The sequence below is a fragment of the Neomonachus schauinslandi genome, chromosome 6 (assembly GCF_002201575.2).
Source record: "Neomonachus schauinslandi chromosome 6, ASM220157v2, whole genome shotgun sequence".
NCBI lineage: Eukaryota > Metazoa > Chordata > Mammalia > Carnivora > Phocidae > Neomonachus > Neomonachus schauinslandi.
Window position 1 is genome coordinate 5,256,648 of NC_058408.1, and position 21,025 is coordinate 5,277,672.

Genomic DNA, 21,025 nt, shown 5'->3' on the forward strand with positions numbered 1-21,025 from the left:
ATAGACAGAGGCATGCCCCAGCAAGTGAGCCTCATTGTTCCACAGGAAAGGGAGTTTACAAAGGAAACAAAAACTCCCAGAAGCGGTCGGGGGAGGGCAGAGTCCTGGCTGTGAGAAGGATCCAGCCAACCAACAGACAGGTCCTCCCCCTGGGAATAAGACACTCAGTCAACAACATTTATTAAGGACTCTCGAGGTAGCTACCCCAGAAAGGAACTTTAAGTGCTGTGCTCTGAGAAAGGTGAGATCTCAAATTTATTTCTTCAGACTCTGCACCCACTTTACCCAGAGCAACCACCGCAACCCAAAGATCCGGGGAGCTAAGGAGCCCCCTTCAGCAACAGCCAGGCAAAGAGATGTCCACCCCACCTGACCTCCATTAGATTTTCCGAGGGCCCTTCAGGAGCAGGGCATTCAGGGGCCAGAGGAGTCAGGGGTGCGAGGCTCAGGCTTCTCTCGGGTGGTGCGCGGATGTCGGGTGCGTGTTGGAGGGCAGGATGGCCCTTCCCAGGTTCGTGCGGAGAAGTACGTCTGGGTGGATGCGTGCAGGGCCCTCGCCAGTAAGTGAGGCTGGGAAAAGTGGGGCTACCCCCTCCCTTGTTTTCGGCTACGTGCGGAAGCCGCGGCTTCCTCGCGGTGGGTGTAAGGGGACCGGTGTGGGGGGAGGGGAGCCAGCCACCGCCAGGGTAAGGAGGGCTGGGGTGGAAAGGGGGACCAGGAGGGTGAGGCTGGCAGGTTTCTCAACTCCTCCCCTCCCGCGGGCGAGAGGCGTGGGGAGCGCCTCCCTCCAACCTCTGACCCGATCCACCGATTCCTCCCGAAACTCCGGGAACTTACACAGGATGACCGATGTGAAGAGAAGCAACTGTTTCCTCTCGGTTCTCGCCTCTGTCCCCATGACGATCAGGGTCCCGATACGACACGGCGGCTGGAGCCCCGGGGAGAGACACAGCTTCACCCGCAGCCGCCCGGAGACTAAAATCCAGCCACCAGGTTGAGCTCCGCCCGGCCCCGCCCCCCACGACGATTGGCCGGCGCCCCGCCCTTGCGCGTTCCGATTGGTGGAGGGAGCCGCCGCTCCCTTGAGTGACTCACCGTCGCCAGGTGCGACCTCTCCCGCTCCTCCCCGCTCGGAGCGATTGGCGCCTTTCCAAGCCCGAGCTGCCTCCGATTGGCCCAGGAGACTGTCGCGTAAGGAGACCGGGCCTCACCTTCTGCAGGTGAGGACACCCTGATTGGGCGGTGTTCCTGAAGTAGGGACTTTCTGACTGGCTGGGTCCTGAGTGAGAGCTGGAGGTGGAGGGGAATACCTCGAAGGGGGAGGGAGGCAAAGTGGTCGTACTGCCGGGCCGCCGAGAGCCGCCTGGTTGCGTTTTCTGTGGTTTGTGTGTTTGTTTGGATGTAAACTGCTGGCGGCTACGGAAACCTTGGCCAGTGAAAACCACACATTCATATGCGAGGGTGCGGGGAGAGGACCGGGAGAGAAGTGGAATGATAACTGGAGACGAGCCTCGAACCGTGAACCTCTGTCGACCCCATTGGCAGCATTAAGCTTTGCGGGGGACTATGCAGAGAGAAGGGAGGGGAAGGAGAGGGGAAGGGAGCCCTCAACCCAAAAGTGGGAAAAGCAGGATTGCATTCTCTCAAGAACTTTGAACACCCAATATGTACACCAAACACACCCAGGTAATACAAACTGACCTACAGACAGATGTTCTATAAACATCACTGTGAGTGACTGCATTTGTCCTTTACACATGTTCGATGAATCAGCGGAGCCCTGCATTTCAAAATTATTTCTCTTCTTTCTGTGCCTAATAGTTGGGTGCTAAGCCCCTCTTGCCATAGACTATGTTAATACTCGAGCTTTCTGTTAATATTTGTATTATTGTGTCGCTTTTAATTGAAACTCAACACTTTTACTATTTCTAGCTTTTATTTTACAATGATTTAATTTTAACTGATCTTGCCTGTTGGAAAACTTCCTGAACATTATTTCATTGCAAGAAGCCCACACCTTTATGCAAAACGGTAGTATTCTTCGACCTTTTTGCATCTCGCACCTTTGCTCCCAGTCCTTGGTCCACTTCTAGTTCCACTCAATTTAAAGCAATGGTTATCAAGCCCAGAGACTGTGATTTATATTTATCTGTATTTCCTTCTCTACAACACCCACTAGGTGGGTAGAGAAGGAAATACAGATAAATATAAATCACAGTCTCTGACTTCAAACGGCTTACTATCTACTCCCAAGACTAATACAGGAAACAAGACAATATGTTACCAAAAGAAACGTCGTGTTACTAAATCGAAACAAATATTTGGGTGCCCGCCATGTGCAAAATTCTGTTCTTTACCGTCAAAGGAATGTAACGCCTTGAAGAGAGACGCAGATACAAGGGAATGGAAGAGCCAGGGGAAGGAACCAATCACCGGGCGGGGGGTGGGGGGGCTGTGAGTGTCAGAGAAAACTTCAAGATGGGGGAACTTGAGCAGAAGGTTAGAGGAACTGCAATACTGATCAGGAGTCTTTAGGAGGAAGAGTCATCTTAGAGGTTATTTGGGTCATCCTCTTGCCCTACATAGGAAGGTCCATACAACCACAGAGTTTAAACAGCCTCTGCTTAAACTCTTCTGAAAATTCTCAAGGCAGACCATTCTGCTTTTTGTAGGACTTTTTTTTTATTAAGGTTTTATCTATTTATTTGAGAGAGAGAGAGAATGAGAGAGAGAGAGCACAAGAGGGGGGAGGGTCAGAGGGAGAAACAGACTCCCCACCCACCCAGCAGGGACCCTGACGTGGGGCTCGATCCCAGGACTCCAGGATCATGACCTGAGCTGAAGGCAGTTGCTTAACCTACTGAGCCACTCAGGCACCCTTTTTGTACAGCTCTTAACTGTTAAAATATCCTTTATGGAATCTGCTTCCTGGTAACTTCAGCATCTGCTCTCTGGAGTTACAGAAAATAATCTCATTATTCTTTGCCAATGACAGCCCTTCCTTCAAGTATTTTAATATTCTTATTATGAGCCTTGTAAGTCTTTCCTTCTCCAAGCTAAACATCTTTAAATCCTTCAAAGAGTCTTCATACAGTATGGTCTCACAAGCCTCCCCCACCCCCACCCCCCTACCCCCATTGCACCCCACCACCTGCCTGGAGATAATCTCTTATATTTTACTGCCAAGATCTGATCTGGGCACTGGAGAAACCATCTCTCCATGAGATAGACAGATCTCAATTCAAATCCATTCCCCCAGTTTCTAGCTAGTCCTTCGCCAGCTCACATCTCTCTGAAAATTTCTGCCTCCAGAAGGTAGTTAATGACAGTAATACCTTCTAGCAAAACAAGGATTAAATAATGTAACACACATAATATGCTTACACAGCACCTGGTCCATTTTAAGCACTGCCATGACGGCTATTTCCATCACTTGTACTTACAGCACAAGAATGCATTCACAAATATAATAGCCATATCACACCCTGAGATAGTTATAGTCAACTTGTGGCAAACTAAAACCCACAAGTCTTTATTTTCACTCGGACTACTATTTTTTTTTTATTCTTATGTTAATCCCCTACATTACATCATTAGTTTTAGCAACCCTCTGTTTGTTTCCTGAGATTAAGAATTCCTCGTATCAGTGAGGTCATATGATATATGTCTTTCTCTGATTGACTTATTTCGCTCAGCATAACACCCTCCAGTTCCCTCCACGTTGTTGCAAATGGCAAGATCTCATTCCTTTTGATGGCTGCATAGTATTCCATTGTATATATATACCACATCTTCTTTATCCATTCATCTGTCGATGGACATCTTGGCTCTTTCCACAGTTTGGCTATTGTGGACATTGCTGCTATAAACATCGGGGTGCACGTATCCTTTCAGATCCCTACTTTTGTATCTTTGGGGTAAATACCCAGTTCCACTCGGACTACTATTAAGTCAGGTCTCTCACATCCTATACTTGTACAGTTGTTTCTTAACTAAATTACGTTTGCTTTTAACCTTATTTGATTTCATATTTTTTGCTTTGAAAATGAAATATTAATGTATAGAAAAGTAGACATAAAAATAATGTCCAGGGTTAAAATTAAATGAAAAAAGTAAATACAAATAGTATGCATCCCAGTTATTTCTATACAAAATATTTGTGTATACAAGTATAAAGCATGAAAGTAATTTTGGAGCATGGAAATGATTTGATACTCCAGGTTCCATAAAGTTGCTTACATAAATAGTAAGTTCATAAATCTCATTGTCATTGACATTTGTTTCTTGTAGTCTTTTTAAAATTCTTTTGGTGGGGGGCAACCCAAATGTGACACAAATCTTATAAAATCTTATAGTCTTTTTTTTTTTTTTAAGATTTCATTTATTTATTAGAGAGAGAGCACCAGCAGGGGGAGGGACGGAGGGAGAAGGAGAAGCAGACTCCCCGCTGAGCAGGGAGCCTGAAATGGGACTCAATCGTAGGATCTTAAGATCCTGACCTGAGCCAAAGGCAGACATTTAACCGACTGAGCCACCCAGGTGCCCCAATTTTCAGACTGGTGAGTTTGCCTGCAAAGTAGAAAATTCTGGAAGGGATTATTAAACATAAATCTTGATTCCGTCATCCAATACATTAGCATTTGCACCTGAATTTCTGTTACATGCAAGTTTCATAAACATGCCTTCTATAGCATAATCCAATAGGGTAATAAAAATATTGAACAAGGATGGAGTTGAAAACAGAATCCTGAAGTGACCTCTTTCCAAACCAGCATGGTACACTCCCAACATTCTAGGTATTGATATTCCCAGATGTTCCTGTTGAGAGATGCCACATTTCTGTCATATATTTGTCTTATGGATACCTTGAATTTTATAAGCAATCCTGTTAGTCATTTTGCTTTGCTGGTCTCTAGGAAAACCAAATCCAAATCTGCAATTCAAGTCCAAAAATTGATATACATTCCTGACTCCATCTGATTTTATCCTGACTTCATCTGACTATCCTGACTATGCTCTTCCATTTTCCCTTAGCCTTGACATATTTTTTTAAAAATCCTTTATCTTTTTTGAAATGTAAAGTTTTGTGCACGTACAAACATGCATAGTGACATGCTTCCCTTCAGGAATAAGGACTGACTGCCGCAGTTGTTGGCTTCTTTGGGAGTTCACTAAAGAGAGGCACCTAGTCCAAAGGCACACCCCTTCCCAGGGTCACCTATATCTAATGACTAATCCTCGTGTGTCATTCATGGGTCATCTTGAAAGAAGTTTCAATGGAGTAGTGGGGTAGGCAATAAAACCTGCATGGAGTAGGCTAAGGAGAGAATGTAGATTAAGGAAGTAAAGACAGTGACTACAAACAGTTCAAAGGACATTTTCCTGGGAGGGCAGCAGAGAAAAGGAGCAGCAACCTGGAGGGCAGGTGGAGGAAGTCAGATTAGGTATTTTGTTCGCATGGAAACACTGTATGCTAATACAGCTGGTTCGTTTGTTCGTGGAAAGTGACTGCTTTCTGTTCTTTGTGGAGTATAAGGCAAAGTCATTTGCAAAGAGTGCAGAGGGAAAAGGAAGTTCAGGAGATCTAAAGAGTGGGGAGAGTTTTCTGTGCCAATAGCACTCCCACAAATATGGTGAGTGTTTCTAGAATCTGCCTGACTTTCTGTGACAAGTGCGGTGAGCACCAGCCTACAAAGTGACGCAGTGTAAGGGCAAAAGATCCTCTGTAGGCTCAGGGGAAGTGGCATGATGACAGGAAGCAAAGTGGCCATGGTGGGCAGACGAAGCTCATTTTCCAGTAAAAGGCTATACAAAGAAGATAGCACTGAGGCTTGAATGTGTTGAGCCCAGCTGCAGATCTAAGAGAATGCTGGCTGTTAGGAGACGTGAGGGAGGAGATAAGAAGGGCCCAGTGATCCAGTTTTAAGCTTCATATTTTGTTTTATTAGGAAGACAATGAAATCTTGAGGTTGTGTTAAAAAAATAAATACAGGGTGGGGAGAAGTGGAGACAGGAACTGAACACACTAGGAAAGTGTGTATTAGTAGTGGTGAGCAGTGTTAACTGCCTACTAATATTTTGGACATAAACTTGAAGAAAGACCAGTCAAACTGGTGTAAATTTACTCTAGCTGTTTGACTGCAGGAAAAGAGTAAGTGGTTAGTTGGGTTTGACCATAGTTGGTTTTTTCCTAAGCAAGTGGATGGAGAAAGCAGCAAGAATGCTAAAGAGGTTTACATCTCTTACTAGTTCTTACTAGTTCTCTGTCCTTCCAGGGTTTCTTTTTGCTAAACATAGGCAATTATAAATAAGTAAGCAAATTAATTAATTATTGTGTGGGTATACATACACACACATCTCCATATTATCTTACTTTCTTTTTTCACACAAAAGATAGCATAGAACATTTTTTATCATGTAACAATGCATCTTGGAGGTCCTTCCTGAGTGAGTACACAGAGAGCTTTCTCATTCTTTTCTACAGTTACATAATATTCTGTTGTAGGCTTGTGATGTTTATTTAGCCGGTTTTAATTTAGAAACACCTGGATTATTTCCAGGCTTTTGCTAACATAGGTAATGAAATGAATAAACATGCACGGGTATCATTTCACATGGATGGAAGCTTATTTGTAGGATAAATCTCAGGACATGTGAATGCTGGATTGGTCAAAGGTATATGTAGATATTGACAGATAGTCCTCCCTACAGTTCGTATCCATATATATTTACATAATCTATTAGCATATCTATTCTCCCATAGTCTTGCAAAAGAGTGCTTTATTAAACATTTGCATTTTTGCTAATCTGAATAATGTGAATTAAAACCTCAGTTTAGGGGCGCCTGGGTGGCTCAGTTATTAAGCGTCTGCATTCAGCTCAGGTCATGATCTCAGGGTCCTGGGATCGAGCCCCACATCGGGCCCCCTGCCCCGCGGGAAGCCTGCTTCTCCCTCTCCCACTCCCCCTGCTTGTGTTCCCTCCCTCACTGTCTCTGTCTCTCTGTCAAATAAATAAATAAAATCTTTAAAGCTAAAAAAAAAAAAAAAGAATAAAGCAACCAGTGACTTTAAAAAAATAAAAATAAATAAATAAATAAAACCTCAGCTTAGTTTTAATTTGTGTATCTCAAACTGAGCATCCCCTAACTTTAAGAGTCCTGTGTATTTTGTGAACTGTCTCTTCATATGTTTCGCTCATTTTTTATTGGGGTAGTCTTTTTCTTATCCATTTGTAAGGGCTCTTTATACATTCAGGATTTAGACCTTTGTGTACACTCTGAGTTGATTTTTCCCCCAGTTGGCTGTTTGTCTTTTGACTCGACTTGTGTGATGTTTGTGTCTTTGCCAGGCAGGCAGAAGGCTTTCAATTGCTTGTTTTGTACTTTATCCGTCTTTTCTTTAATGGCTTCTAAATTTTGACTCAAAGTTAAAAATATCTTCTCCACTTTAAGATAATCAAAGAATTCTTTGTGTATAAATTTTTTTAATTGAGATATACTTGGTATATAACATTATGTTAGTTTCAGATGTATAACAATGATTTGTATATAGTATGAAATGACCTCAAATCTAGTTAACATCTGTTACCATATTTAGTTACAAATTTTCTTTTTCTTGTGATGAGGAGTTTTAAGATCCACTGTCTTAGCAACTTTCAAAAACGCAATACAGTATGAAAGAATTCTTATTGATAGTTTCCATTTTTACTTTAAAGTTTTGATCCATGGGGTGCCTGGGTGGATCAGTTATTAACTGTCTGCCTTCGGCTCAGGTCATGATCCTAGGCTCCTGGGATTGAGCTCCTCATTGGGCTCCCTGCTCTGCAGGAGGCCTGTTTCTTCCTCTCCCACTCCCCCTGCTTGTGTTCCCTCTCTTGCTGTGTTTCTCCCTGTCAAATAAATAAATGAAATCTTTAAAAAAAATAAAAAATAAAGTTTTGATCCATTTGAAATTTAGTTTCGTATATGGTGTGGTTTATGGAATTTATCTATCTATCCATGCACATTGTTTTAATTACTAACAGTTGCTCCCCTTCATTGATGCTTTTTCTAGCTTTTCTAGCTATTCTTAATTTCAACTAAACGGATATATTTAGGAAGTTAAGTCTTCTCATCCAAGAATCTTTTAAGTCTTTTCTTTTGTACAAGACTTTTTTTAAGGTCTTTTCATTGTGTTTTAACATTTCCTTTTTATAGGCCTTGAACTTTTTTTTTAAGATTTTTTTTTTTAAGTAATGTCTACACACAACGTGGGGCTCGAGCTCACAACCCCAAGATCAAGAGTTGCATGCTGCACCAACTGAGCCAGCCAGGCACCCCATGGTCTTGAACCTTCTATTTCTTTTAAGATTTTAGTTATTTATTCAGAGAGACAGTGCACAAACGGGGGAGGGGGTGGGCAGAGAGAGAGAGAGAATTTCAAGTAGAATCTGTGCAGAGAGCACAGAGCCCGTCACCGGCTTGATCCTACCACCCCAAGATCATGACCTGAGCTGAAATCAAGAGTTGGGTGCTGGGGCGCCTGGGTGGCTCAGTCGTTAAGCGTCTGCCTTCGGCTCGGGTCATGATCCCAGGGTCCTGGGATCGAGCCCCGCATCGGACTCCCTGCTCCTTGGGAAGCCTGCTTCTCCCTCTCCCACTCCCCCTGCTTGTGTTCCCTCTCTCACTGTGTCTCTCTCTGTCAAGTAAATAAATAAAACCTTTAAAAAAAAAAAAAGAGTTGGGTGCTTAACTGACTGAGTCACCCAGATGCCCCGTGAACTTTCTTGATAAGTTGATTCCTAGTTATACAAAGGAATGAGATAATGATGAACCATGCTTAGAATCTACTGGATTATGAGGAAAACAGAGGTGTAAGTAAAATAATAAATAGCAAAATTTTGGTAAGGTCAATGAATCGTATGACTTGATAGGCTGAGGAATAATTAGGAATGGGAATAGAAGCAGAATGAATCAGTGGGAAGGGTATCCCACTGGGAAATCTGACAACTTTATTTTTTAAGATTTCATTTATTTTTTTTTTAAGATTTTATTTTTAAGTAATCTCTACACCCAGTGTGGGGCTCAAACCCACAACCCAGAGATCAAGAGTCACTGGCTCCCCTGACTGAGCCAGCCAGGCGCCCCGACAACTCAACCTTCTTGACTCATGTTCTCTTTAGAGTCTCTAGCCATGAGCTTAACTTATGTTTTCTTTCAGTTTTAAAAATCTGCTTTCCTGTAGTCCTCTTCTTGTGTCTAACTGTGCTTAGTTTCTCTCCTTTGGTTAATAGGAATCCCAGGAGACATGGGATATAAGTCCCATGTAAGCACTGACCAAAATGAAGCTGGTAGGAAGCTGAGAGAACAAGCAGACAAGAAAATTCTAGAGACAGATACAGATGGGAACAACATAATTAATTAACTGGACCTAACTGACATTTAGAGAACACTCTACTCCAAAACTGCAGAATATACCCTCTTTTCGAGTGTTCATGGAACATTTACAAAAATTGACTGTACAATTGGCCAAAAAGCAGGTCACAACAGAGTTTAAATCTGTGCATACAATGTATGTTTTCTGACCACAGTGGTGGTTAAATGAGTGTGTACACATTGTAAAAATCCATCCAGCTGCACCCTTACGATGTCTGTCTCTTCCATTAAATATATTTTCTTTGAAATATGACATACACTCCCACAGCTGTCACAAGTTCCCTTCCACCAAGTATCAAAATCCGTACGCTATTTTATATACCTCCTTGTGTTTATTACATATATGTCTCTAAATCCATACATTCCACATGGCACGTACTTTACATTTGTTATCCTAATAAACTTCCACAACTATCCAAAGAGATGTCTTTTATTTATTTTTTAATATTTTATTAATTTATTTGACAGAGAGAGACACAGCGAGAGAGGGAACAGAAGCAGGGGGAATGGGAAAGGGAGAAGCAGGCTTCCTGATGAGCAGGTATCCCTATGTGGGGCTAGATCCCAGGACCCTGGGATCATGCCCTGAGCGGAAGGCAGACGTTTAACAACTGAGCCACCCAGATGCCGCAAAGAGATGTCTTTTAACCCCCATTTTACAGATAGTTGGAATAGTTAAAAAGTAACTGGTGGTGACCACTATGTAGCCTTTGCTACATACAAAAAATCATAACCTGCTACCTTTCATAAGTATTTTTCCCAACTCTCTCCCCTTGCATTTTTCTCCCTGAGAATTACTAAAGACCTCAACAAAAATTCCACATCTGCAGAAGTAACGCCTATAAGCCAGGTCCTGGTGGAGTTGTTGGCCATACAAAAATGAAATCAGCAAAGGTGAAGAGCCATTAAAGTTTTAAGACAGCATGGTAACTGTGTACCTTATCCCCTGTTCTCCTGGTTTTCCTGTCCTTTATGGAAGCCAGTTATATAATATTATCTGGTTATTTTTCTCCCTTTTTCTTCAGTTTAAAAGCCCTCTGGATGAGGACAGCAAGTGTCCTGCCAAATACATTCTTCTAATTCTTGTGAAATTCAGAGTAATAACAAAAGAGACTGGAAGCTTCCCAAACAGGGGAAATGGTGAGCAAATGCCAGGGTCAGAAGGGAATGGAGTCTATTTAGGCCACTAAAGAAACCAGGCTGGCAGCGGCAGGCACAGAATGAGAAGTTTGGGAAGGCAGGGTGACGCCAGATTCGGGCTACAGATTGCTTAAAAGGCCAGGCCAAGACATGTGCCTGGGCCACTAGGCAACAAGGACTTATTATAAATTATCAACTCTGATTGATAAGATAAAAATGTTATTTTTAAATTTTTTTTTTATGATTTTTAAGTTATCTCTACACCCAACGTCGGGCCCAAACTCACAACCCCGAGATCAAGAGTCACATGCTCCACCGACTGAGCCAGCGAGGCGCTCCAAGAAATCAACTCTCTCTTTTTTAAGTAAGCTCTATGCCCATCGTTGGTCTTGAACTCACCACCCTGAGATCAGAAGCCACATGCTCTGCTGACTGAAACAGCCAGGCTCAGGCAGCGATGTTTCAAAAAGGCTGAAATTAGGGCGCCTGGGTGGCTCAGTTGGTTAAGCGACTGCCTTCAGCTCAGGTCATGATCCTGGAGTCCCGGGATCGAGTCCCGCATCGGGCTCCCTGCTCGGCAGGGAGTCTGCTTTGCCTTCTGACCCTATCCCCTCTCATGTGTTCTCTCTCTCTCAAATAAAGAAATAAAATCTTTAAAAAAAAAAAAAAAAGGCTGGAATTATACAATTCTGGAAGTTGGCAGGCTGGTGAGGCTCAACAAGCACCTGAGGAGAATTTGTGTTGTTCCTTTGGGGCACTGCTGGTCAGGGACTGCACAGCCGGTTCCTGCCTTTGAGGAGCTCAAATCAACTGGGAGGGGTTAACAACAAAAATGTCCAGTGGTGGTTATGACACGCGTAGATGGGCAACACAACCTGCTGCAGACGAAGTCTGGGAGAGGCAAGAGGCCAATGTAGTCTGGAAAGAAAGGCAGAGAAGGCAAGGGAACGATTGCTGGTAGACTTGGGCTCCCCAGCCTCAGCTGCCAAAATAGCTACGAGGAAAGGGAAGAACTTTACAGGGCAAAGTAATGGGTTGGAACAGCTATCAAGATTATGAACCAAACAGTTAACAAGGGAGAAAGAGGAATGGTCTCTTAATCGATGATCAAGCCAGAAGGCACGGTCGGTTGTGTAGCAGGCCAGCTCGGTTTACCTCCAGGACCCTCTCTGACCCTCACTGGCTAAACAGAAGAAAGCAAATCATGTAGGTTGGCAGGCTAGGATGGAAGCTAAAAACCTAGTTTATGGTAGTAGAAGAGAGAAAAGATTAAGGATGCGGCGCCTGGGTGGCTCAGTTGGTTCAGCGTCTGCTTTCGGCTCAGGTCATAAACCTGGGGTCCTGGCATTGAGCCCCCCCACATCCGCATCCAGCTCCCCGCTCAGCGGGGAGTCTGCTTCTCCCTCTTCCTCTGCCCCTCCCCCCATTCTGTTCTCTGTCTCTCTCAAATAAATAAATAAAATCTTAAAAACAAAAAAGGGAAAGATTAAGGATGGAACTGAATGGAAGGGGGCCCCAGAAAAATTCTGGGGATTTTAGAGTCCTAGATCTTATCAGAATGGTTGTTACAAGTGAGCATACAATTGTCAAAACTCAATGAACTGAACACTTAACTGTGCATTTTATTGTAGGAAAAGTATGCTTCCAAAAAAAGAAGAAAAGAAATGCTATAATCAAATTATAATACTTGAGGAGGGGGAAGAAAAGACTAGAACAGTTAAGATGCAAACAAAGAGGGAAATTAGACCCCAGGAAAAACTTGAACCAGTCTGAGAACCAAAGGGATGTGGGTATTTGAGGAAAGTACAGACACCTACTATTTGCCAAACCTTGGCATAGAATCACATATTTCGATTTATCTGCAGACCTAGCACTACCCAGCTAAGTTCACACAGTATTGTGCTGTGGTTCGCCCAGGGGGAGGATGGGAGAGCGGTGACAGAGGACCTGCACAGCCCAGGCCAACCGCAGATTTTGTGGTAGTGCAGCGTGGGCTGTGCCATAAAAGATGGGGGGGGGGGGGGGAGTCCTCCGGTCCAGGAGGCAGAAGGGGAGAGAAAGGCAAGGAATGCAAGCTATGTCTTAAGGGATTTCTCCAGAAACTTGAAAATTCAGAAAATTGGGTCCATCTGTGACCCAACTTTCTCTTTCACAAATAAAGGAATGGAATTTTATTTATTTATTTAAGCTTTTATTTGAAAGTAAGAATTTATTTATTTATTAAAGATTTTATTTGAAAGTAATCTCTACACCCAACATGGGGCTCGAACTTACAATCCCCAGATCCAGAGTTTCATGCACTACAGAATGAGCCAGCCGGGCACCTCAAGGAATAAAAGCTTCAAATACCAAACCTAAGAAGTCAGAGCTCTGATGTGAAAACATGTAAAAGGTCTGGAAAGATATGCATCGAACTATACCCCACACCAGAGGGAAGTTACATACCTACTGGGTAGTGTTGAATTTTGTCAGCAAGCATGTGCTTTCTCATTTTATCAATTAAATTCTGTTTAATCCAGTGCTGGATCAAAGAACAGTGTTGATAAAAACTAGGGCCTGTCTTTGGTGGCTCATACCTGCAAACTACGTTTGACACACCCGTGGGCATGAAGAGTGACATCCATCACTCACTGCTGGGCACCGCCCTTTCGTGTGCTCAAGCCAGTGACAAAGTTTCAGGGAGGTGAGGTTGGGCTGGGGACCTGAAAGTCTGGGGCAAGAGCAGGCAAACCATGTCTAGAAAGGACTAGATAATTAAAATGTTAGGATTTGAAGGACACACAGTCCCTGTCACACTATTCTGTCATTTTTGCACAAAAGCAGCCGTAGACACGTGGATGGAACTGGAGGGTATTATGTTGAGCGAAATAAGTCAAACAGAGAAAGACATGTATCATATGATCTCACTGATATGAGGAATTCTTAATCGCAGGAAACAAACTGAGGGTTGCTGGAGTGGGGGGTGGGGTGGGAGGGATGGGGTGACTGGGTGATAGACACTGGGGAGGGTATGTGCTCTGGTAAGCGCTGTGAATTGTGCAAGACTGTTGAATCTCAGATCTGTACCTCTGAAACAAATAATGCAATATATGTTAAGAAAAAAAAAAAGAAGAAGAAGAAGAAGGTAGCGGGAGGGGAAGAATGAAGCGGGGGAAATCGGAGGGGTAGACGAACCATGAGAGACGATGGACTCTGAAAAACAAACTGAGGGTTCTAGAGGGGAGGGGGGTGGGAGGATGGGTTAGCCTGGTGGTGGGTATTGAGGAGGGCACGTTCTGCATGGAGCACTGGGTGTTATGCACAAACAATGAATCATGGAACACTTCATCTAAAACTAATGATGTAATGTATGGGGATTAACATAAGAATAAAAAAAATAAATTAAAAAAAAAAAAAAAGCAGCCGTAGACAGTATGTAAAACAGTCGTGGCACAAGGCCAACCAAGCGAGGCCTGTCTGCTGACCCCCCGCAGCAGTGGGCCTGCCTCCCACTGCACATCAGATTCACTTCAAAGGCTCATAAAACCACTACTACCCAGGTCCCACCCCCAAGATTCCAAATCTGGGGGAGGGCCCAAACACTGTTTGTTTGTTTTTAGGTACCAGATGATTCTGGTGTGTATCCTGGGCTGAAAACAATTGTTCTAGGGGCACCTGGGTGGCTCAGTCAGTTAAGCGTCTACCTTTGGCTCAGGTCACGATCTCAGGGTCCTGGGATCCAGCCCCACATCAGGCTCCCTGCTCATTGGGGAGTCTGCTTCTCCCTCTCCCTCTCCTCTGTGCTCTCGCTCCTCTCTCAAATAAATAAATAAAATCTTTAAAAAAAATACACACACACAATTGTTCTAGAAGGAGAATCATAGTCTCAGGAAACTGCTGGAGTTTTGGGGGCGGGAGTGGAGGGTGCAGGGTGGGGGACAGATGAATGGAGAAGGACCCAGGGCTGAAGTCTAGATTAAGATTAGGACTATGTGCAGTCCACCTGACAAATTAAGTGCTTCCAGTATTTTGATTAAATGCTCTTTATTGGATGCTTTTGCGTGCACAGCACTGTAAGGAGCTGTCCCAACCTGAGGAGTCAGCCCCTTCACCACCCTTAGTTAAGGCGGCCATGGGGGCGAGGGAGAGGGGCAATAAGTTAGCCTCCTTCTACCTAACCTTCTTTCTGGGACCATTCTCTATAGGCTCCTGCGAAGTTGCGAGCCCTGTGGAGACAAAGGGGGTGAGGAAGGACAGGCCCGGGAGGCAGTCCCCAGTCCCTCCCCGGCTAGCGCCCCACACCTTCCCCATACCCTGTGTATCCAAGGCCTTGGGCCAGCTGCGTGGCCTGCAAGCCCCGCCTGCCCATTTGACAGAAGAAAATGAGGTTCTCCTCTTCCAGCTTCGGCTTCTCGGCGGAGTACAAAGCCTGGAAAGCAGCGGGCTCCATCTGCAGGGCACTTTCCAGCTCAGACACTGGGAGGAGTCAAGGGGGTAGAATGGAAAGTCGGCAGTGGGCGATCTCAGGTTCAGACCGGGCCTGGAAGGACTGGATCTTGGGGCCCGGACAAATCTCCAGAGGGCCCCAAAACAACATACGGTGACCACTCCCCCTCCCCTCCAACCTCAAGGGCCAGACAGGCCCACCTGCGCAGGAAGGCAGCCAAATAGCTGAACGGGAGCCACCTCCCCAGCAGCGAGGAGGAGCGGCGGGGGGTACCCAGCGGGGGAGGGGGGGGATCAAGCGTAGAAAAGCGGGTCCGCCCCTTCCTCGCCGCCCGTAATCCGCTGGAACTGGAAGGGCCAGTTCCGCTGCCAGAATCCGCCTCCCACCAGCCCTTCTCCAGCAAGCTGGGGTGGGGGGCCTTAGAGGAATACAGAACCCCCTGGACCGTGCTTTCCCCACGCCGCCCTAGGAGTCCCTCCTGGACGGCCTCTAGGCCACCCGCGCGGGCGTCCCCTCTGTCCCATACCCGGGATGTTGAGCGCCCCCGGGATGGTCCCCGCTGCCGCCTCCTCCCGAGATCTCACATCGATGAGCCGGGCCTGGCCGGAGGCCAGGAGCGAACGCAGTTCAGGGAGCGAGACCGTGGGCGCTGAGGAAGGAGGCACGAGAGCCCTGAGCGGAGCGGGCTGCGCGGCGCCCCTCCACCTGGCAGCGCCCCAGCCCGGGAGCGGGGGCGAGCGGACCTGAGCCACGCCCCTCCGCTACACCTCCTCCCGGGGGCTCCACGCGCTCCCAGGGGGGCCGCAGGTAGGACGGGACGAGGTCCCAGGTCTCTCCCCGCAGCTACCTCCAGCCATGGTGCGCGCCGCCACGGCCAGCCGCAGAAATGCGGCCCCGGGCCGCCCCCCGGGTGCCCGCAGCATCTCCCCCGCCCTCGCGGAGCCGGAACCGGAACCGGAAGCGAAGGCACCGCCTCCCGCACCGCCCCCGCAGCACCTGTTCGCTGATACCCGCTCACCAGGGAAATTCTTGCGATTGCCCAGCGCCGGGCGGGCAAACTGGTCTGGCCTAGGAACTGGGACTCAGGGTAAGGAACACAGGAGCAGCACCCCACCCTAACCTTGGCCCAACCCTTAGTGGGCAAAGTGCAATGAGCCTCCCTCCCTCCTGCCCCAGGGCCCACAAAAGGAAAACCAGGTGACAACAGTGGCTCTGAACGTTTTATCTTTAAAAAAAAAAAAAAAAAAAGTAAAGAAAGAAAGAAAAAGGAAAGGAAAAACCATCCCCACAAGGGGAAGGCCCCACGTGGGCCCGTCTGTTGTTCTCCCTGGCTCCAGAGACTTCTGCACAGGCCTTAGCTCCTTGTCGGCTGATCTCTTCCTGTGGCAGCAGCCACTCACTGCTAGGTATCCTGTTCCCCACTTGTCGCTAAAGCCTGATCCCCAGAGTCCCCGAGTGCACATCTGAGCTCTGGGGTAAGGAAGAACCAGGGGCAGTGCCAGAGCCCTGGGGCAAGCCAGCGCATGGCTTGTGAGTAGACCCTCTGCTGGCCCTCTCAGCAAGCACAGGGCAAGCCCCCAGGTTGCCTGGGTCCGGTATCCAGCACGGAGACAGCACATGCATCTGCAAGAGCACAAGGGCCCAGGGGGCTGCGCGGTGGAGCCGGGCCAGGCTGTCAGCACGCACCCAAGGGTGTGTTTCACACGACCGCAGGTGGCTCTGTCACAGGGCCTTGGGTCAAAGCCACGCCTTCTCAGCTCCCCCTGGTCCCCCGCCAGAAGCGGGCAGTGAAGGAAAGGGGCACGGGGTTAGCCTGTTGCTCCTGGGCTATGTGCAGTTCTCAGAAAGGGGAGGTAGGGCCCAAAGCCCCCAAGTCCCCCCAGTTAATTGCTGTCATTCTTGATGACAACCTCGACTCCGTGGTGCCGCAGCTGAGCTCGGAGCAGCAGGTTCTTGTTTTTCAGATCTTCCACCTGGCATGGAAAGGAGGCCGTGGAGAGAGTGAGCAGACAAGCTGGCGCGGCCAGATCCCGCACCGTATTCACACATCTGCTAGTGAGGGGAAAAAGATGACGCCCCCTCTATGGAAACCAGAGGCGGGCGTCCCTCACTGGCTCACTGGCCACGGAGTTGAGGAGGGCTGGAATGAGGAGGGGTCTGACCTGCTGTCGAAGCACATCATTGTCCAGCTGCAGCTGGTCAAGCCCCTGCAGTTCTTCAGACAACCGGTGGTTACTCTGTCGAAGCTCCTGGATATAATCGCAGGCTTTGGACAGAATTCCACCTTTACTCTGCAAGAGAAGGCCAACGAAATGAGAACTAAAATAGGTGACACCTGGCTTGCCTTCCCAAAGCACACACTTTGGACCTCCTTTTCCCCTAAGGGTAAAATGTGGTAGAACATTTCACAAGGATACAGGAACCTCAGAGAAAGATAAGCAAAGATTACTGCCGTGTGTGCCCTCTCTACCATTTCTGGAAACAATACCAGGAGACAGAATTCAGGCATCCTGCCCACTACCAGGGTCTTGCCATGACCTGGCCAGACTTGGTGCTCTCCATGGAGCAGTCTGGGATGATCTTGGACAGCTGCACAATCCAGTTGTTAATCTTGTCTCGGCGGCGGCGTTCCACTGCGGGCCAAAAGGGAGGACGAGGTGACTCAGTGAGAACTCAACCACAGGCCCTGTAGAGCCACCTAAGCTGTCCCGCTCAGACACCACCGCTGTCCCCAATCCCACCAAATGATACCTACCTTCATTATGCTGAGCCCTGCGCTTCTCATCCCGAGTCGTCCTGGGAGCTTCTGACTTCCTGACAACAGAGCCCAGGGTGGCCAGAGTAAGGGAAGGATAAAAAAGTAAGACTGGAGGTTGGGGTACGGATTGACACAGGACTTGGCAGGGACCAAGACCACCACGGCAACTGAGAAGAACCAGGGCCTACTCACGGGGAATAAGGGTGAGTCCTGGGGGCAATGGAGCGCTGGCTTCCCCCCTGCAACACTTCTTGTGGTGACATCATCACAAAGAACTGTCCTGGGAAGATGCAGGGTAGGTTGTGTCAGGACATGGGACTTAGTAACCTCACCAAGCTCGGAGGCCAAGGTCCTAGGCGCCTCCTCTAAAAAGGGAGGCTACTTCCTCCTGCTGGGGGGGGCAGCCCCAGACTCAGTGCTGCCCAGGTCTTAGGGGGCATTGAGGGGTCATGGCAAAGGCCCACCGCCCCCAGCCATGGCCCACGGCCGATCCTAGCCCCTCCGGCCGGCACCCTCACACAGCTCACCAGTGCCGGGAGGGGTCGCCTGCCCCAGCAGTGCCTCCGAGCCCTGGGTGGTAACGACAGCTGCTGCACTCCCCGATGTGGCACCCCCGGCCCCATCTCCCACTGCAGTGCTGGGGAAGTAAGTATAGTGCGTCTCGGCGGCTGTCCCCTCTGCGTCAACCGCATCATCACTGGTGAATGCACCCTGGATCACCGCCTGGGAAGGGCAACAACAGGACAGAGTCCAGTGACAGTCAGCTACTTCCCACTGAGCTACTCTGCAGCTTCTATCCCTGGCGGGGGGGGGAAGGAGGGAGAAACAGCCAGAAAGGGAAAACCTAGTGCCTTGAGACAAGGCAGCCCCAGATGCCTCACACCACCCCCAGCTCCACCCCCATCTCACGGGTTCAGCTTCATCTTACTCCTCGCTGCTCCAGTCCCCTCCCCAGCCCAGGCCCTGGCACCTGGGTCATGGATTGAGTGGCAGGATAGCCACTGATGGCACCAGTCCCCTCAGTCTGGCCATCCAGCTGCCCCTCAGACACCTGGATCACCCTGTACATCACCTAGAAGCAGGGAGGAAAGGGAAAGGGGGGGAGAGAGAATACAAGAGTCAACGCTGGGGACCCCGGGCCTCTCATAAAGCTTCTCTCGGATAGAGCCCTGAAACAAGAGTGCTTCAGAGACAAAGCTTCAGCAATCCCCCCTTCTGTCCCCAGAGGTTTCAGCCTAGCCCCTACCCCACGGCACCCCACCCCAACCTCTACTCCAAACCTCCTCCCCCAGCCCCTCCCCCCAGCCCCTCAGGAGTCCACATCTTCACTGCCTCCTCCAAGCCAGGTCTCCCCCCTGACAGGCTCATTACCTCCCTTAACCCCAACCCCAGGTAACACCTGCAGGCAGCTGGCCCCCTCCCTTACCTGGCCCCCATTCTCAGTTCGGAAGACGTACTTGACGTTGGGATCAGGGAAGGTGGCAGCTGACTGGATGCTGGCAATAGCCACACTGGTTGGGTCCTCCCCAGTTGCCACTGCTCCTGAATTAAAAGAGCAAAGGAAAAGTCTGCGACTTACTGCCTTTCTCCCTCTGTTCCACCTGCATGTCATTTAGAAGGACCAGGGTGCACAGGAGATGCGCCCGTGGGGGAGGGGGAGAGGCCAGGCTGGGCTCCTGGTCTCAGGTCTGTTTCGACCACTCACCCTCCTGAATCTGCACTGTCCCCTCTTCCGCTTCAGCTGTTTTCTGCTGCCTGTTTGTGACAGGACAAAAGAAAGAAGAAGGGAAGAAGGGAATAAAAAGCTCACTGACCCAGTAACATATGGCTTCCAAACTCAATGGCATCCCCGATAGATGCTGGGCTAGGTTAGAATAACAGCAGCTAGTATTTACTGAGTGTTTACTGCGTGCATAGCACTGAACTAAGCACTTAACACACGTTATTATTTAATACTAAGAACAGCACAATGGGGTAAGTAGCACTACTTGCATTTTGTAGATGAGAAACCAGATCACGCAGCTAGTAAGTGATGGAGCTGAAACCGGAATCTAGGTCTACCTGACTCGGGAGCCAGCAGTCTTAGCCATTCTGCCTTCTCCCAGGCCTCCCATCTCCCGCCCCAGACCCTACCTCTTCTTCACTCACCCCTTCATCTCTCTGTAAGGCGGCACATCCGAGGAGCTGGTCCTTCTTTGGAAGTCTTCGTATCTCCTGCCTCACAGGCCTGAGTGCTAAGTCCTGATAGAAATCAGGGAGTTTGCAGTGAGTCCAGGAAACTGAATAGCCTCTGTTTCAAGAAGCTAGGTTCCATGAAGACTCAGCCAAGAACATAATCCAATCAATCCACAGAGGACAGTCCATTTCTTCCATTCTGATACTGAGAAGTGGGCTACGGTGGTTGAAAAAGTAACTCTACAGATAGTGTTCCTCTGCCCTCCATTATCGCTCCAAGTCATGGTGGAGAGAGGATGATTATACTTAAAGACTGAGACACAACAATATCTGGATGGATCATGACTAAAGTTATCATGATGGGCCACTACTTCGGGATTAGGAGGGCCATGTTTAGACCACCACTACCAAAAACACAGGGCCACCGAACGCTACTGCCTCTTCCAGCTTCTGAGCCACATACTGTACCAAAAAATTTCTGTTCTCAAATCTAGGAAGGGGAAAACTCCATGAACCATAAGGACATACTCGGCCCTTGGGCCTCATTCTACTTGGCCCCTTGGGCTCCTGCTTTGGGGTGTCCAGATTTATGTCATTTGTTAAAGACCCTCAAGTCCAAGTGTATCATTTTCAAGTCCCTCCCCTATTTTCTTCACCAAGCCTTCCCTAGAACAACACAGTTGCTAAAATGTTGCCATGACAACTCCAAAATCAACTGAACCTCAGCAAGAAGGGAAAAAACTCCAGGCTCAAGGTTCGGAAGGAGAGACAATGGAAAAGGAACTCATTTGCAAGGTGTCCGCCTTAGGACCCTGACACCCAGCCAGAGGGCAGGAAAAACAAAGAGCTGAGGAGACAAATGCCTCCAGAAAGATACAGCTCCATGTACAAAGCAACAAAATTATCCCCACACGAACGGGTAAGATTTTGGTCAAGTCTCTACCCATAAGGTCCCCCAAACCTTCCTATCTAAGGAAAAAACTTCAACGGATGAGCCCTGGAAAGTCCGCATCGAAGGAAAGTGTTGACCAAAAAAAAAACCAAAAACACCAAAACCCAAAAAACAAACAAAAAAATAAAGAAAAAAGGAAAAAAAAAAAAAAAAAAAAAA

The 21,025-nt window shown here is 47.7% G+C and overlaps 3 protein-coding genes across 9 annotated transcripts in view; all 3 read right to left on the reverse strand.

The window, feature by feature from the left end:
• Nucleotides 1-1,035, reverse strand: part of F11R (F11 receptor) — a 44,118-nt gene extending 43,083 nt beyond the window's left edge. For 3 of the 4 annotated variants that reach the window (XM_044915887.1, XM_044915886.1, XR_006540221.1), the window contains exon 1: nt 838-1,035. In XM_044915887.1, coding sequence (XP_044771822.1) covers nt 838-898 — 61 coding nt within the window. In that variant the 5' untranslated portion in view covers nt 899-1,035. The remainder of the gene's footprint in view (nt 1-837) is intronic. The other variant, XM_021682058.2, reaches the window with a different exon arrangement.
• A 13,537-nt stretch (nt 1,036-14,572) lies between these two features.
• On the reverse strand, nt 14,573-16,014 carry TSTD1 (thiosulfate sulfurtransferase like domain containing 1). 2 transcript variants are annotated; one of them, XM_021681897.2, is made up of 4 exons: nt 15,829-15,936; nt 15,508-15,630; nt 14,848-15,010; nt 14,580-14,760 (listed from the first exon to the last, which is right to left on the reverse strand). In XM_021681897.2, the coding sequence occupies exons 1-4, from the start codon at nt 15,902-15,904 to the stop codon at nt 14,709-14,711; spliced, it is 414 nt and encodes a 137-aa protein (XP_021537572.1). In that variant the 5' UTR covers nt 15,905-15,936; the 3' UTR covers nt 14,580-14,708. The 2 variants fall into 2 exon arrangements, with proteins under 2 accessions (XP_044772225.1, XP_021537572.1); XM_044916290.1 differs by lacking the exon at nt 15,508-15,630 and having other exon boundaries at nt 14,573-14,760; nt 15,829-16,014.
• Nucleotides 16,015-16,188: 174 nt separating this feature from the next.
• Nucleotides 16,189-21,025, reverse strand: part of USF1 (upstream transcription factor 1) — a 5,974-nt gene continuing 1,137 nt past the window's right edge. For 2 of the 3 annotated variants that reach the window (XM_021681895.2, XM_021681894.2), the window contains exons 3-12: nt 19,888-19,980; nt 19,445-19,494; nt 19,166-19,281; nt 18,710-18,811; nt 18,267-18,462; nt 17,932-18,019; nt 17,737-17,795; nt 17,520-17,614; nt 17,144-17,272; nt 16,189-16,954 (exon numbers count right to left, since the gene is read on the reverse strand). In XM_021681895.2, the coding sequence (XP_021537570.1) occupies nt 16,865-16,954; nt 17,144-17,272; nt 17,520-17,614; nt 17,737-17,795; nt 17,932-18,019; nt 18,267-18,462; nt 18,710-18,811; nt 19,166-19,281; nt 19,445-19,494; nt 19,888-19,895 (933 nt within the window). In that variant the 5' untranslated portion in view covers nt 19,896-19,980 and the 3' untranslated portion in view covers nt 16,189-16,864. Of the gene's footprint in view, nt 16,955-17,143; nt 17,273-17,519; nt 17,615-17,736; nt 17,796-17,931; nt 18,020-18,266; nt 18,463-18,709; nt 18,812-19,165; nt 19,283-19,444; nt 19,495-19,887; nt 19,981-21,025 lie in introns of those variants that run through there. The other variant, XM_021681896.2, reaches the window with a different exon arrangement.

Bases quoted from the DNA above. Each gene is read 5' to 3' on its own strand.
- TSTD1 (XM_021681897.2), bottom strand. From the start codon at position 15,904: ATGCTGCGGGCACCCGGGGGGCGGCCCGGGGCCGCATTTCTGCGGCTG. The intron at 15,631-15,828 runs GTAGCTGCGGGG...CTCCTTCCTCAG, and splicing joins GGCGCGCACCATGGCTGGAG to CGCCCACGGTCTCGCTCCCT. The intron at 15,011-15,507 runs GTATGGGACAGA...GACTCCTCCCAG, and splicing joins GGGGGCGCTCAACATCCCGG to TGTCTGAGCTGGAAAGTGCC.